This window comes from Bombina bombina, chromosome 1 (assembly GCF_027579735.1).
Source record: "Bombina bombina isolate aBomBom1 chromosome 1, aBomBom1.pri, whole genome shotgun sequence".
Taxonomy (NCBI): domain Eukaryota; kingdom Metazoa; phylum Chordata; class Amphibia; order Anura; family Bombinatoridae; genus Bombina; species Bombina bombina.
The window spans coordinates 625,648,784-625,663,693 of NC_069499.1; the positions used below are offsets into that span (position 1 = coordinate 625,648,784).

At 38.3% G+C, this 14,910-nt stretch overlaps 1 protein-coding gene across 1 annotated transcript in view; it reads right to left on the minus strand.

The window, feature by feature from the left end:
* LOC128660144 (relaxin receptor 1-like) overlaps positions 1 to 14,910 on the minus strand; it is a 291,316-nt gene that overhangs the window by 87,148 nt on the left and 189,258 nt on the right. Inside the window, exons 7-9 of the mRNA XM_053713798.1 lie at positions 5,478 to 5,549; positions 4,719 to 4,790; positions 3,746 to 3,820 (exon numbers count right to left, since the gene is read on the minus strand). Coding sequence (XP_053569773.1) covers positions 3,746 to 3,820; positions 4,719 to 4,790; positions 5,478 to 5,549 — 219 coding nt within the window. The remainder of the gene's footprint in view (positions 1 to 3,745; positions 3,821 to 4,718; positions 4,791 to 5,477; positions 5,550 to 14,910) is intronic.

Below are 14,910 nucleotides of genomic sequence, written 5' to 3' on the forward strand. Positions count from 1 at the left end.
AATGTATTAACCCCTAAACCGCCACAATCCCACCTCGCAAACACTATAATAAATTTTATTAACCCCTAATCTGCCCCCCCCCCAACGTCGCCGCAACCTACCTACAATTATTAACCCCTAATCTGCTGCCCCCAACGTCGCCGCTACTATAATAAAGTTATTAACCCCTAAACCTAAGTCTAACCCTAACCCTAACACCCCCCCCTAAATTAAATATAATTTAAATAAATCTAAATAAATTTACTATAATTAAATAAATTATTCCTATTTAACCCCTTAATGACCACAATATACCCTGTATGTCACTGGTCGTTAAGGGTTTTTTCAGGACATAATAGCACAAGTCTAGCAAGAACACACTATTAATGCCCTCCCTCCAGAAGGCTTTGTGGAATAGAGCAGTCTCAACGCTGGTGGCAAGACCATGGTATAAAACAATCAAGTCCCAAAAAAAGGCCAGCGACATACAGGGTACGTCGCTGGTCCTTAAGGGGTTAAAAATAAATACTTACCTATAAAATAAACCATAAGATAGCTACAATATAACTAATAGTTACATTGTAGCTATTTTAGGATTTATATTTATTTTACAGGCAACTTTGTATTTATTTTAGCTAGGTACAATAGCTATTAAATAGTTAATAACTATTTAATAGCTACCTAGTTAAAATAATTACAAAATTACCTGTAAAATAAATCCTTACCTAAGTTACAAATACACCTAACACTACACTATCAATAAATTAATTAAATAAATTACCTACAATGATCTAAACTAAAGTACAATTAAATAAACTAAACTATATCACAAAAACAACAAACACTAAATTACAAAAAATAAAAAAATATTACAAGAATTTTAATCTAATTACACCTAATCTAAGCCCCCTAATAAAATAAAAAAGCCCCCCAAAATAATAAAATTCCCTACCCTATACTAAATTACAAAAGTAATCAGCTCTATTACCAGCCCTTAAAAGGGCTTTTTGCGGGGCATTGCCCTAAAGTAATCAGCTCTTTTACCTGTAAAATAAATACAAGACCCCTCTCAACATTACAACCCACCACCCACACACCCCTACTCTAAAACCCACCCGATCCCCCCTTAAAAAACCTAACACTACCCATTGAAGATCACCCTACCTTGAGCCGTGTTCACCCAGCTGGGCACTGATGGGCCAGAATAGGACATCCGGAGCGGCAGAAGTCTTCATCCAATCGGGGCAGAAGAGATCCTCCATCCAGCAGAAGTTTTCATCCAAGCGGCATCTTCTATCTTCATCCATCTGGCGTGGAGCGGGTCCATCTTCAAGACATCCGACGCGGAGCATCCTCTTCTTCCCGACGAGTAACGACGAATGAAGGTTCCTTTAAATGACGTCATCTAAGATTGCGTCCCTCTAATTCCGATTGGCTGATAGGATTCTATCAGCCAATCGGAATTAAGGTAGGAAAAATCCGATTGGCTGATGTAATCAGCCTATCGGAATTCGAGGGACGCCATCTTGGATGACGTAATTTAAAGGAACCTTCATTCATCGTTAGTCATCGGGAAGAAGAGGATGCTCTGCGTCGGATGTCTTGAAGATGGACCCGCTCCGCGCCGGATGGATGAAGATAGAAGATGCTGCTTGGATGAAAACTTCTGCTGGATGGAGGACCTCTTCTGCCCCGATCGGATGAAAACTTCTGTCACTCCGGATGTCCTATTCTGGCCCATCGGTGCCCAGCTGGGTGAACACGGCTCAAGGTAGGGTGATCTTCAATGGGGTAGTGTTAGTTTTTTTTATGGGGGGATCGGGTGGGTTTTAGAGTAGGGGTGTGGTAGGGGTGTGTGGGTGGGGGGTTGTAATGTTCGGGGGGTCTTGTATTTTATTTTACAAGTAAAAGAGCTGACTACTTTGGGGCAATGCCCTGCAAAAAGCCTTTTTAAGGGCTGGTAAAAGAGCTGATTACTTTTGTAATTTAGTATAGGGTAGAGAATTTTATTATTTTGGGGGGCTTTTTTATTTTATTAGGGGGCTTAGATTATGTGTAATTAGATTGAAATTCTTGTAATTTTTTTATTTTTTGTAATTTAGTGTTTTTTTGGTAATATAGTTTAGTTTATTTAATTGTATTTTAGTTTAGATCATTGTAGGTAATTTATTTAATTAATTTATTGATAGTGTAGTGTTAGGTGTATTTGTAACTTAGGTTAGGATTTATTTTACAGGTAATTTTGTAATTATTTTAACTAGGTAGCTATTAAATAGTTATTAACTATTTAATAGCTATTGTACCTAGTTAAAATAAATACAAAGTTGCCTGTAAAATAAATATAAATCCTAAAATAGCTACAATGTAACTATTAGTTATATTGTAGCTATCTTATGGTTTATTTTATAGGTAAGTATTTATTTTTAAATAGGAATAATTTATTTAATTATAGTAAATTTATTTAGATTTATTTAAATTATATTTAACTTAGGGGGGGTTAGGGTTAGGGTTAGACTTAGGTTTAGGGGTTAATAACTTTATTATACTAGCGGCGACGTTGGGGGTGGCAGATTAGGGGTTAATAAAATGTATTATAGTGTTTGCGAGGCAGGATTGCGGCGGTTTAGGGGTTAATACATTTATTATAGTGGCGGCGGTGTACGGTCGGCAGATTAGGGGTTTATAAGTGTAGGTAGGTGGCGGCGACGTTGGGGGGGCAGATTAGGGGTTAATAAATATAATAAAGGTGTCGGCGATGTTAGGGACAGCAGATTAGGGGTTCATAGGTATAATGTAGGTGGTGGCGATGTCCGGTCGGCAGATTGGTTAAACATTTTTATTATAGTGTCTGCGATGTGGGGGGGCCTCGGTTTAGGGGTTAATAGGTAGTTTATGGGTGTTAGTGTACTTTGTAGCACTTTAGTTAAGAGCTTTATGTTCCGGCGTTAGCCCATAAAACTCTTAACTACTGACTTTTATATGCGGTAGGAGACTTGGAGGTAGAGGCTGTACCGCTCACTTCTTCCAAGACTCGTAATACCAGCGTTAGGCAAATCCCATTAAAAAGATAGGATACGCAATTGATGTAAGGGGATTTGCGGTAGCCAAAAGTCATGGAAAAGTGAGCGGTACACCTGTACCTGCCATACTCATAATGCCAGCGGGCATTTAAAAAGCAGCGTTAGGACCCCTTAACGCTGCTTTTTAAGGCTAACGCAGAACTCAAAATCTAGGCGTATGTGTTTAATACCATTCTTGGTATAGGCAGGCAACAATGCTATGAGCAAATGCTCTAGTATGAGTTTTTTCTTATTGCAGCATTTTTATCCCTTTAGAGCAAACATTTGAATATGATAGCAACACAAGAATTTAGCAAAACTCCCAAATTATTTAGATTGCACTAAATCCAGCAGGTTTTACACATTCCAAATATTTTTGGCATGAACAACAGGTGCTACAGAAGTTACAAAATATATTAATATTCCCAGAGTAAGGCAATTCCTCTTACTAAAATATGCACGTTTAGCTGAGTAATGTGCAGCCATTCGCAAAGTCAAAACCATTAGCTGGTGAGTGCAAAGTTAAGTATATCTCAGAGATTGTTAATTCCTGTAATTTCTACACTTTCATTACACAGTGATTAAAAGTAACATTCGTATACAATTGTGTAGTGTACAAAACATGCTATTTTAATTTAATAGAAAATATTTTCCTTATCTCCATTACCCAACTTTTTATATTACTAAAATATTGATAAAATACTCACAGCCAATTAAGACCGGGCATTTCTGCACAGATGGAATTTTGGGGGATTTTACTGATGGAATTGTTCATCATGTACCTGAAGAAGATCAAGACAAGAAAATAATTAGACTGGAAACAAAAAACAATAGCAAACAACTTGTTTTCTTGCAAAATGAGCACTTAAAATTTCTCAGAAGCCCCTGCCCTCAGGAAAATGAGGGAGCTGACATGTTGTTAACGTTCGTTGCATTCTGTCCTCTCCTGAGCATGGGCACAGCTGACTTCCTATTTCTCTAGGATTCACTGAATAGTAAACCAGCTCATATTACTCTAGCAGATACATTACTCCAGAAGATTTATACTAGATATGCCTTTCTATAGAGACCACCTTGTAGGGCTGTGACAGGATGTTATGGACACGACAAAAAATTAAGTTAAAAAATAAATTAATAAAAGCTAAAATACTTTTAAAATGATGAATAATACATATTGCACATATATCGGTTATGTATAATCCGCTGCTTAGCGTTTTTTTAATTACAACAATGAAACAGACTGTTTTATATACCTTTAACAGTTAACCTGTAAAAAGTGTCACCTACTACAAGAAAGTTACCCATAGTCAGGTAATTGTGTTTACGCTCCTCTCACGTTGTGGCAGGTTATTTGTGAATACTAGTTTCTTTAGTTTAAATAATATCACTATCAGTGTATCTGCCTGTGGGTTCTCACCTTACTTCTTCAGACTTATGAGAACTATGTTTTAGTCTCTGGCCTTCTCTAAAAATGTATAATGCATTTACAATGTCCCCATTGTCTTCATATGTGTGAAAGAAAATAATGAAATGAGGGTTTTAATATAAAAGGGCATGTTCCTATTCTGTAGTTTGAGGAATTTATAACTATTTGAACATGTACTAATCACAAACATACTTTTTTTTTTCAGTATGGGTAATATTACCCCAAAAAGCAGGATGTATTAATGGAACACTTACAGAAAATAGAGAGACTGCAGTCCTGTAAAGGAGCCAGGAGAAATTGTGGCGACTTTGTTGTTGTCAAAAATACTGAAAAATAAATATAGAAAATGAAGCAGAATGAGAAGAATGCGTACCACTGTGCAATAATGAAAAATCCCTTTAATAGAATAAAACAGATAGAAAACAAAAATCAAGAAATATACAAATATTTGAGGAAGAATTTATTAGAATTTAACAGTGATTTCATATAATTATTTCTACAGCATCAGCTTGGTGCTTTCAGTCATCGGCACACACCATACAAAATATAAAAGTAAAAAAACAAGGTCAAATATTAGAAATATTGCTGCAATAAAATGAAAAATAACCATTCATTTCACAGCATTGGTAAATACACAGCCAATGACAAATTTCACCTCTAACTAAGGCTCTTAAAAATGTGCAAAACATTAATTAATGGTAAAATTCATCTGTTCTGGCACTATGAAAGTAATAAGTGAAGACTCGACTGGAGAAAGCTGATTTTGAAGCTCCTGTGATCAACAACACATATTCACAATATCCATATGGTTTTTAGAAGGTTTATATTTTAATAAAAATAAGGATTCATGAATATTGCACTATCCAATTCAAATACATGGTGTTAAAGGTGCTGTTTTTCCTTGCATGGTATACACATACATTCTAATATAAACTATATTTTTATGCAATTCATATCACCTTTACAGCTGAGAAAATGATTTGCCTGCTGAGACGCACAAAGGAAAGACTTACAGCCATTCCAGTGAGATAAGGTCCTTAAAGATGCCAGCCTTCAGGGAGGTGATGCGATTATGGCTTAGAAACCTGCCATGGAATAAAAAAATGTTGTCAGGCAGGGTGTATGCGCATGTGATTTATATTCATTTAATTTGCTTGGTTTAGGTAGGAATAATTCTCTGAAGAAAATCAGCATAAAGCACTTATCACCTGGGTCTTTTTTCTGGTATTTTATTTTAATAAAAAGACTCAATTACCGCTTAAAAAATTAACTTTCTATATGCAGAGGAATACTTCAGATGTTGTTTTACAGAGAAAACTGATCCCTTTTATCGCAACTGTCAACCCATCTGTCAGAAAGAAAGTAAGCTCCATAGAAATGCGTTAACTACTGTGCATGTGCTTAAAGCCTTGTGCGTATCACCACGCACAGCATATGTCCAGGAGTTATCCCGATACTGACAGCTTCACATGGCCCCTGTGTTTATGGAAATGGAGATCAACTTTCTATGTAAAGGGGGTATTGAAAAGTACAATTTTACTGAATGTTTATCGATAAACCATTTTAAAAGTTATTATTAACATTTATTTAAAAAATGACTAAACCGTCCCCTTAATAGCAGCAGTAATTCAGCTGGAACAGACAGTATTATACCTGCCAACATAAATTAAATGGAAACAGGGATTGCGATTTCTGTTCACAGATACTAGAACATTGTCGTGTCCATGTGAAACTTTAAAAGGTGTCAGGATTTTACCAGTGTTTCCCAATTCCAGCTCTCAAGTTTAACAGAACAGATTTTCATGATATCTTAATTAGTGCACAGGTAAAATAATCAGCTGATCAGTAACCATGGTTACTAATCTGCTCTCACCCAGCAGCTGATTATTTCACCTGATCTGGCCTGTTATGGGTACTCGAGGGCTGGAGCTGAGAAGCACTGCTTTATGCCATTCTCTCTTACATTGGGACATTTTGGAGGATTGAGGACTATGGGGTAGATCACAATCTATTTCATAATTATCGGCATGACAATTTACGCAGATGAGCAGGCTTTAATGTCAGTCAGTGTGGTCACAATCACACATTTTCCATTGTTTCTCTGCACTGATAATGCATTTTCGGAGAGTCAAAAAATGTCCCCATACATTGGACAGTCCCTTTCAAAGCAATCACAATCCAAAATCACAATACTTAACACATTTATGGGCACATTTTTCGCTTATCAAATTCAACATCTAAAAGGACTTGCTAAAATTCCACCTGCCAAGCATCACAAACCATTGCTGAATGTAACATTGGTTTTGCACATTAGCAAAACACATTTAAATTATCCTTAATTGTCTCGATTCGCTGAGTCTTTCTTCATCTCTCTTTTATTATCCATTGCTAGTGTGTAATTAACATCAGTAATTGTATTAAACACATATTATCTTGTACAACAAACCAGAACCGCTACAAACATGAGAAAACAAAATTTATGACCGCAAGATTTAGAAAACATTTTGGCAAACATATTTTTAAAATACCTTTATTTAGTTAATTAAGTTTTTAAAACACAACTTGCCTTGGCAATCATGTCAACATGAACATAATCTTATTCTTTAATGTTCTAGGATGTTTGCTGGCAATCTATATCCACACTACAGTTATTTTTATAAAAATTAAAACAGATTTTCTTAAAGTGATACTAAAACTACTTTCTAATTTACTCCTATTATCATTTTTTCTTGCTATCTTTATTTGAAGAAGCAGAACTGTAAGCTTAGGAGCTGGCCCATTTTTGGTTCACCACCCTGGGTAGCGCTTGCTGATTGGTGACTACATTTAGCCACCAATCAGCAAACGCGCCACCCAGATTCTGAACCAATAATGGGCCAGCTCGTAAGCTTTACATTTCTGTTTTTAAAATGAAGATACTAAGAGAACGAAAAAAATTTGATAATATGAGTAAATTAGAAAGTTGCTTTAAATTGCATGCTCTATCTAAATCATTAAACAAATGGTGTTTAGTATCCCTTTAAGTATCTTGCACAGTAAACATTATTTTGTGCAGTGATAAGTAAATGCTGGATAGATTGAAATAACTTCATTGTTTCAATGGAACAAATCACTCAATGAAACCAACCTCTATATATTGTATATTTATGTGTGCTTTGTTATAAGAAATGTAACAATCTTTAAAAATGAAGTTTTTTCCCATACACTTCACATTAAATTGCACTCTCAGACACACCCTGCTGAAATATGAATCTAAGCAAGGATATACAGTCATAATTTAATTACTGTGCGCTAAATATTTTCTAGTTATATGGCCGGAAATATATATTTTGAAAAAAATATTATTAAAGTATCTTACGATTCTTTGTAAAGCATGAAAAAATGTACTTTTAAATCCTCAATTAAACAAAATATTGCAAGGAGAACCCCTCTCTCCAGGCTTTAACCCCTTGCGTAAATTGGACGTAGTACCTACATCCAACACTGTGGCACATGCTAAGGTCCCTGCATTCCTTACCATATAAAGCCAGATCGCCGATCGCTACAGAGAGTGACACTGTCTATGTCACTCTCTGTAACAATCCTTTTATGGTGCTGGTGGAAGGTGTTGAAGGGAAGGAGGGGGCATCTAGGTGGAGGAGGGGGAGGGAGGTGCAGGGTCATCTCTACACTACATAAATGAAGGCACAGGAAGGTATGGGGCAACTATGGAACAATATTGGCTGGAGGGGGGACCCAACGCTACAGAAGAAACATGATCTTCGAGAGGGGAGGGTGTTGGGTCACCACGCTACAAAAAAAAACAAAAAACAAATATACAGTAAATTAAAAACAAAACATAATTTGTTTCTGGCAGACTAGCTGGCAGTAACAAACATGGCGGTTAGCAGTGGAAGGGGGGAAGGTTTAAGAACTGTTTTGAGGGATCTGGGAGGGTGAGGGAGTGAGGAGGACCCCTACACTACAGAAATTAATAAATAAATATATTTTAAAAAAAGAAAATAAAAAAAGCCCTAAACTGCATACTGGCTGACAATCTGCTAATACCTAAGATGGTGGTTACCAGTGGAGGGGAGAGAGCTGTTTGTGAGGGATCAGGTAAGGATCTGGGGGTGGGAGTCATCAGGTGGGAGGGTAATATCTACACTAAAGCAAATATTAACCTTACAAGCTAACTGATTAACCTCTTCACTGCCGATCAATTCATAAGTGTGGTGCACAGCTCCAATTAGCAGCCTTCTAATTGTTAAAAAACAATTGCAATGCCATGCAAGTCTGCTATTTATGAACAATGTGGATCTCAGAAAAGCTTTTACAACTATTTGTCTTATGACTGCAGTAGTTGTAGGTAAATAATTTCAGTAAAAAACCTAAAGTTTGTGAAAAATTGTTTTTATGACTGTATCATCAAATATACCAAAATGGTCATAGATCATACCTTGGATTGTCTGCTTTAAAAAATATATATAGCTTTCACAGGTTAATAAAAAAAAAAGGATCTATTTCTGTTTAAACGGAATGATAGCAAAAATGCTAAAAAAAAAATGCTGGTACTTTTTCTCTGAAATTCCCGGTAGCGAAGGGGTTAATGTGCAATGAGAATGTTTATTAAAATAAGCCCTGCTGTCCAAGCACTGCTGGATGTAGCTAATAGAATTTATCCTGGATAATAATTTGGTATAATACAGATTTTGTAAAACCTTCATGTCAGCCCACTGAAGCAGGTATTTACAGTTACATAACTATTGAAAATAGCAGTTTCCATTACTTTTAGATTTCAAGCTCTCTAGTGAGCAGGGTGCTATAATCCATCTGCCCTACTCTGCCTTACTGTCTTTTTACTTATTGTACAATGGTGCAGATTCTGCTGGCACTTTACAAATGATAGTAACCAATACTTACTGTACGCACAGAGGCCTATTTGTCAAAGGTCATGCGGACCTGATCCGACAGTGCGGATCAGGTCCGCAAGACCTCGCTGAATGCGGAAAGCAATACGCTTTCAGGGAGGTGTCAATCAACCCGATCGTACTCGATCGGGTTGAATTGTGGCGATTCCTGTCTGCCTGCTCAGAGCAGGCGGACAGGGTTATGGAGCAGCGTCTTTAGACCGCTGCTTCATAACTGCTGTTTCTGGCGAGTCTGAAGACTCGCCAGAAACACGGACCCACAAGCTCCCTACAGAGCTTGATAAATGGGCCTCACAGTGTTTGATCAATAATATAATAGTTACTATATTTAATATCTTGCACACAAGGTAACAACATTTGATCATCTCAGTGATCGAACCTACAGCATCTCCTGTAGCATCACAAGTCACAGTTTATTACATGCATTCAGTGTGGTCGCCAAACTTCATCATGCAGGGCAAATCATAGCTTCTAGGGCAGGACTGCTGTGAGTTTTATACTTTCTGATCTATGCAACGATCATAGCTGTAGAAAATGTAATGGCTGTTTTGGTTCAAACATTAATAATGCAAGGGCCTGTTAACTGCTCCTAGTTATGTGCCATAATGATAACTGCCATTAAACAAAGTGTCTATATGTGTCTGTATGTGTATACATGTTTATAAATGTATACATATGGTCTTTTAAGTGTACTTTATTAGAATAAGCGTGACATTTCGGGGGGGGGGGGGACACACTCCCCTTCCTCAGACAAGCAAACACAAAACACAGGAGTCTATTTAAACAATATAGGCCCCTCCCCCAGTGAGATGAAATTGTGCCAAAACCGTAGTCATGGCAATCATCCAAAACAAAACAAAAATATCAGTAAATGCATAGCATACTAAATGCAAATAACATAGGTAAATATATATACACAGTGCACATAATAAAATATATAAGATCCATATCATATATGTAGGAATAAAGTGTAAAGTGAAAGATCAATATTACTGACATCGTATCACCAATGTTAAATACTGTGCTCTACAACTGTATGTGCATAAATACCTAAATATATAAATTTAGCAGAGACAAAGCCCACTAATACAATCATACTACTGTACACATACCAGTAATGTGTGGAGATGCCGATATATATTACTGACATATATATTCTATATTGTAAGTTACTATAGGAGCAGATCTGTACAGAAGCTACGGATTACCTTGTAAGTCTACAATCAGCGACATAAGCGTCATCTACATGACCGATCGGCTCAGGAGTCTGATTGTCTGCATGTCCATGGCGTGCGGCATCACCGCATTCACAGCTGCCATGGCTCAAAAGGACTGACGTCACAGTCCAGGGACATACCTGAGAAGTCGCACGCCATTGCCATGGAGATCCTTTGCCCGCTGCGGTAAAGAAAAATATAACCTGCTAAAACCCATGACTATGGGACATAACCTCCACAATGCTCATCTCCTAAACTTGCTATAAGTTCAGGAAGTGTGTCCCCGAAACGTCACGCTTATTCTAATAAAGTACACTTAAAAGACCAGAGAGTGCCTTCTTCTATCCATTATATTTAATTGTTGGCACCCTGGCAGCTGATTTCAAGGTGAGAGTGCTCTTTTTTGAACTATATATATATATATATATATATACAGTGGGGCAAAAAAGTATTTAGTCAGCCACCAATTGTGCAAGTTCTCCCACTTAAGAAGATGAGAGAGGCCTGTAATTTTCATCATAGGTATACCTCAACTATGAGAGACAAAATGTGGAAACAAATCCAGACAATCACATTGTCTGATTTGGAAGGAATTTATTTGCATATTATGGTGGAAAATAAGTATTTGGTCACCTACAAACAAGCAAGATTTATGGCTTTCAAAGACCTGTATCTTATTCTTTAAGAGGCTCCTCTGTCCTCCACTCATTACCTGTATTAATTGCATCTGCTTGAACTTGTTATAAGTATAAAAGACACCTGTCCACAACCTCAAACAGTCACACTCCAAACTCCACTATGGTGAAGACCAAAGAGCTGTCGAAGGACACCAGAAACAAAATTGTAGACCTGCACCAGGCTGGGAAGACTGAATCTACAATAGGCAAGCAGCTTGGTGTGAAGAAATCAACGGTGGGAGCAATAATTAGAAAATGGAAGACATACAAGACCACTGATAATCTCCCTCGATCTGGGGCTCCACGCAAGATCTCACCCCGTGGGGTCAAAATGATCACAAGAATGGTGAGCAAACATCCCAGAACAACACGGGGGACCTAGTGAATGACCAGCAGAGAGCTGGGACCAACGTAACAAAGGCTACCATCAGTAACACACTACGCCGCCAGGGATTTAGATCCTGCAGTGCCAGACGTGTCCCCCTGCTTAAGCCAGTACATATCCGGGTCCGTCTGAAGTATGCTATAGAGTATTTGGATGATCCAGAAGCGGATTGGGAGAATGTCATATGGTCAGATGAAACCAAAGTAGAAATGTTTGGTAGAAATACAACTCGTCGTGTTTGGAGGAGAGAGAATGCTGATTTGCAACCAAAGAACACCATACCTACTGTGAAGCATGGGGGTGGCAACATCATGCTTTGGGGCTGTTTCTCTGCAAAGGGAACAGGACGACTGATCCGTGTACATGAAAGAATGAATGGGGCCATGTATCGTGAGATTTTGAGTGCAAACCTCCTTCTATCAGCAAGGGCATTGAAGATGAAACGTGGCTGGGTCTTTCAGCATGACAATGATCCCAAACACACTGCCTGGGCAACAAAGGAGTGGCTTCGTAAGAAGCATTTCAAGGTCCTGGAGTGGCCTAGCCAGTCTCCAGATCTCAACCCCATAGAAAACCTTTGGAGGGAGTTGAAAGTCCGTGTTGCCCAGGGGCAGCCCCAAAACATCACTGCTCTAGAGGAGATCTGCATACAGGAATGGGCCAACATACCAGCAACAGTGTGTGACAACCTTGTGAAGACTTACAGAAAACGTTTTAACTCTGTCATTGCCAACAAAGGATATATAACAAAGTATTGAGATTAACTTTTGATATTGACCAAATACTTATTTTCCACCATAATATGCAAATAAATTCTTTCCAAATCAGACAATGTGATTGTCTGGATTTGTTTCCTCATTTTGTCTCTCATAGTTGAGGTATACCTATGATGAAAATTACAGGCCTCTCTCATCTTCTTAAGTGGGAGAACTTGCACAATTGGTGTCTGACTAAATACTTTTTTGCCCCACTGTATATATATATATATATATTATTCTAACTTCATGCACTCACTGCCAACATTTTATTTTATCACCATTTTTCAATCGTTGGGTGTCTCCTCCATCAAATATTCACAAAGACTTTCAAGAATGAGGCACTCACAGGACTTGATTTTGCAATGATTATTTATTCATAAACAAATGATTTCCATAAAAAAAACAGAGTTGACGTTTCGGCTTATAACTTAAACCTTTATCAAGACCATCTTAGAGATATCAGTTCAAGAGCTCAGTGTGTCAAACGCCATTACGGAGCTGCGTGACATGCTGAGCTCTTGAACTGATATCTGAGCTCTTGACACGCTGAGCTATTGAACTGATATCTCTAAGATGGTCTTGATAATGGTTTAAGTTATAAGCCGAAACGTCGACTCTGTTTTTTTGATGGAAATCGTTTGTTTATGAATAAATAATCATTGCAAAATCAAGTCCTGTGAGTGCCTCATACTTGAAAGTCTTTGTGAATATTTGATGGAGGAGACACCCGACGGTTGAAAAATGGTGATAAAATAAAATGTTGGCAGTGAGTGCATGAAGTTAGAATTATATATATATATATATATATATATACAGTGGGGCAAAAAAGTATTTAGTCAGACACCAATTGTGCAAGTTCTCCCACTTAAGAAGATGAGACAGGCCTGTAATTTTCATCATAGGTATACCTCAACTATGAGAGACAAAATGTGGAAACAAATCCAGACAATCACATTGTCTCGTTTTTTTTAATGGAATCGTTTGTTTATGAATAAATAATCATTGCAAAATCAAGTCCTGTGAGTGCCCTAGGCACTCAAAAGTCTGTTGCCCCCCACACTAAGGTTTTAGGCCTTTTTTCCCCTTAATATTTTTTGGGTCAGTGTGTCATTTTTTTTTTTCATAACAATTCAAAAGAAAATGGGCTAGCAAAACACTTGCATACAGTTGGATTGAATTGCATGCATCTCATTCTCATACCATTTTCTCCCTGAGAGAAAAGAGGAGGGAGAAAAGGGAGGGGAAGGAAAGAAGGAAGGGAGAGAAAGAGAAAAGTGGGGAGGGAGAGAAGGGAGGGAAAGAAAATAGTGAAAGAAGGGAGCAAGGGAGGGAGTTGGAAAGAAGGGAGTTGAGAGAAAGAAGGGATGGAGTTGAGGGAGGGAGTGAGTTGAGGGAGGAAGGGAGTTGAGACAGGAAGGGAGGGAGAAAGGAAAAGAAGGGAGAGAAGACGGGAGGGAAAGAAGAATACACTGAAACAATCACTGCCCTTCACTTGCAACAACACACAGTAATTACCATCATTTAAGTAATTAAACTTTTTAAGTGTCCATTTACTATTTACTTCGTGGGTTCATGAATGCAGAGAAAGCTAGCTATAAGTAGCTAATATACATTAGCACTGAGAGTTAATGTTTAGACATCACAAGCTGATCTAAGCAGTGCTCAGACGCAACCAGTCTGTTAGTTACTAAGACCTGCAATAAGCACTGTTCTCGCAGACCCACCACAGCTGACAAGAGGAGGCAGCATATCGGCACAAGGTCTTCTCCTCCAGCCTCAACTTGTAAGCATATCCCAGGGCAAGTTTCTCACCAAGAACGCTTCCACTGCAAAAATACCAGTGGCTCTAAATAAAGCAACGGTTTAAATGAGCACTGCCTGTGAAGAGCAACTTTAATCAGTGCACGTGCCTTGTCTTCTTTGTAAAAGCCTGCACTTTATCGATCACTGTACTGTGTGCTGGCTTTTAGAGAGAGGATAGGGCAGATGTGCTGCCCCTTCCAAATCTTCAGAACTGAATCCATGTACACTTTCACATCTGATTCCTCAGCAGCAGCCAGCGGGAGCCTGGAAAGTGTATACACCACTACCAGTTGTTTCCCCGGTACATGCACTGCCTGAACGTTGAACCTGAGCAGCCTCATCAGAAGTCTCTGGCATCTTAGGGGTGTCTTGTCAATATCATAGGAATAGATCAGAGGAACTAGTGGTTTATGGTCAGTTTCCAGACTAAACTTCTCCAGGCCCACTAGGTAACGCTGAAAGCGCTCACAGGCCCAAACTGCAGCCAGGCACTCTTTCTCAATTTGGGCATATTTCCATTCTGCAGCCATCAGTGTACGAGAACAGTAGGTGATGGGCTGTAGTTTGTTCTCATTCAGCTGCAGGAGAGCAGCCCCTAACTGCTTGCATCGGCACTAACCACAGTCTTTTTAGAAGGGTCGTAGAACCCCAGCACTGGGGCAGACCACAGCAGGGATTTGACCTGTTAGAAAGCTT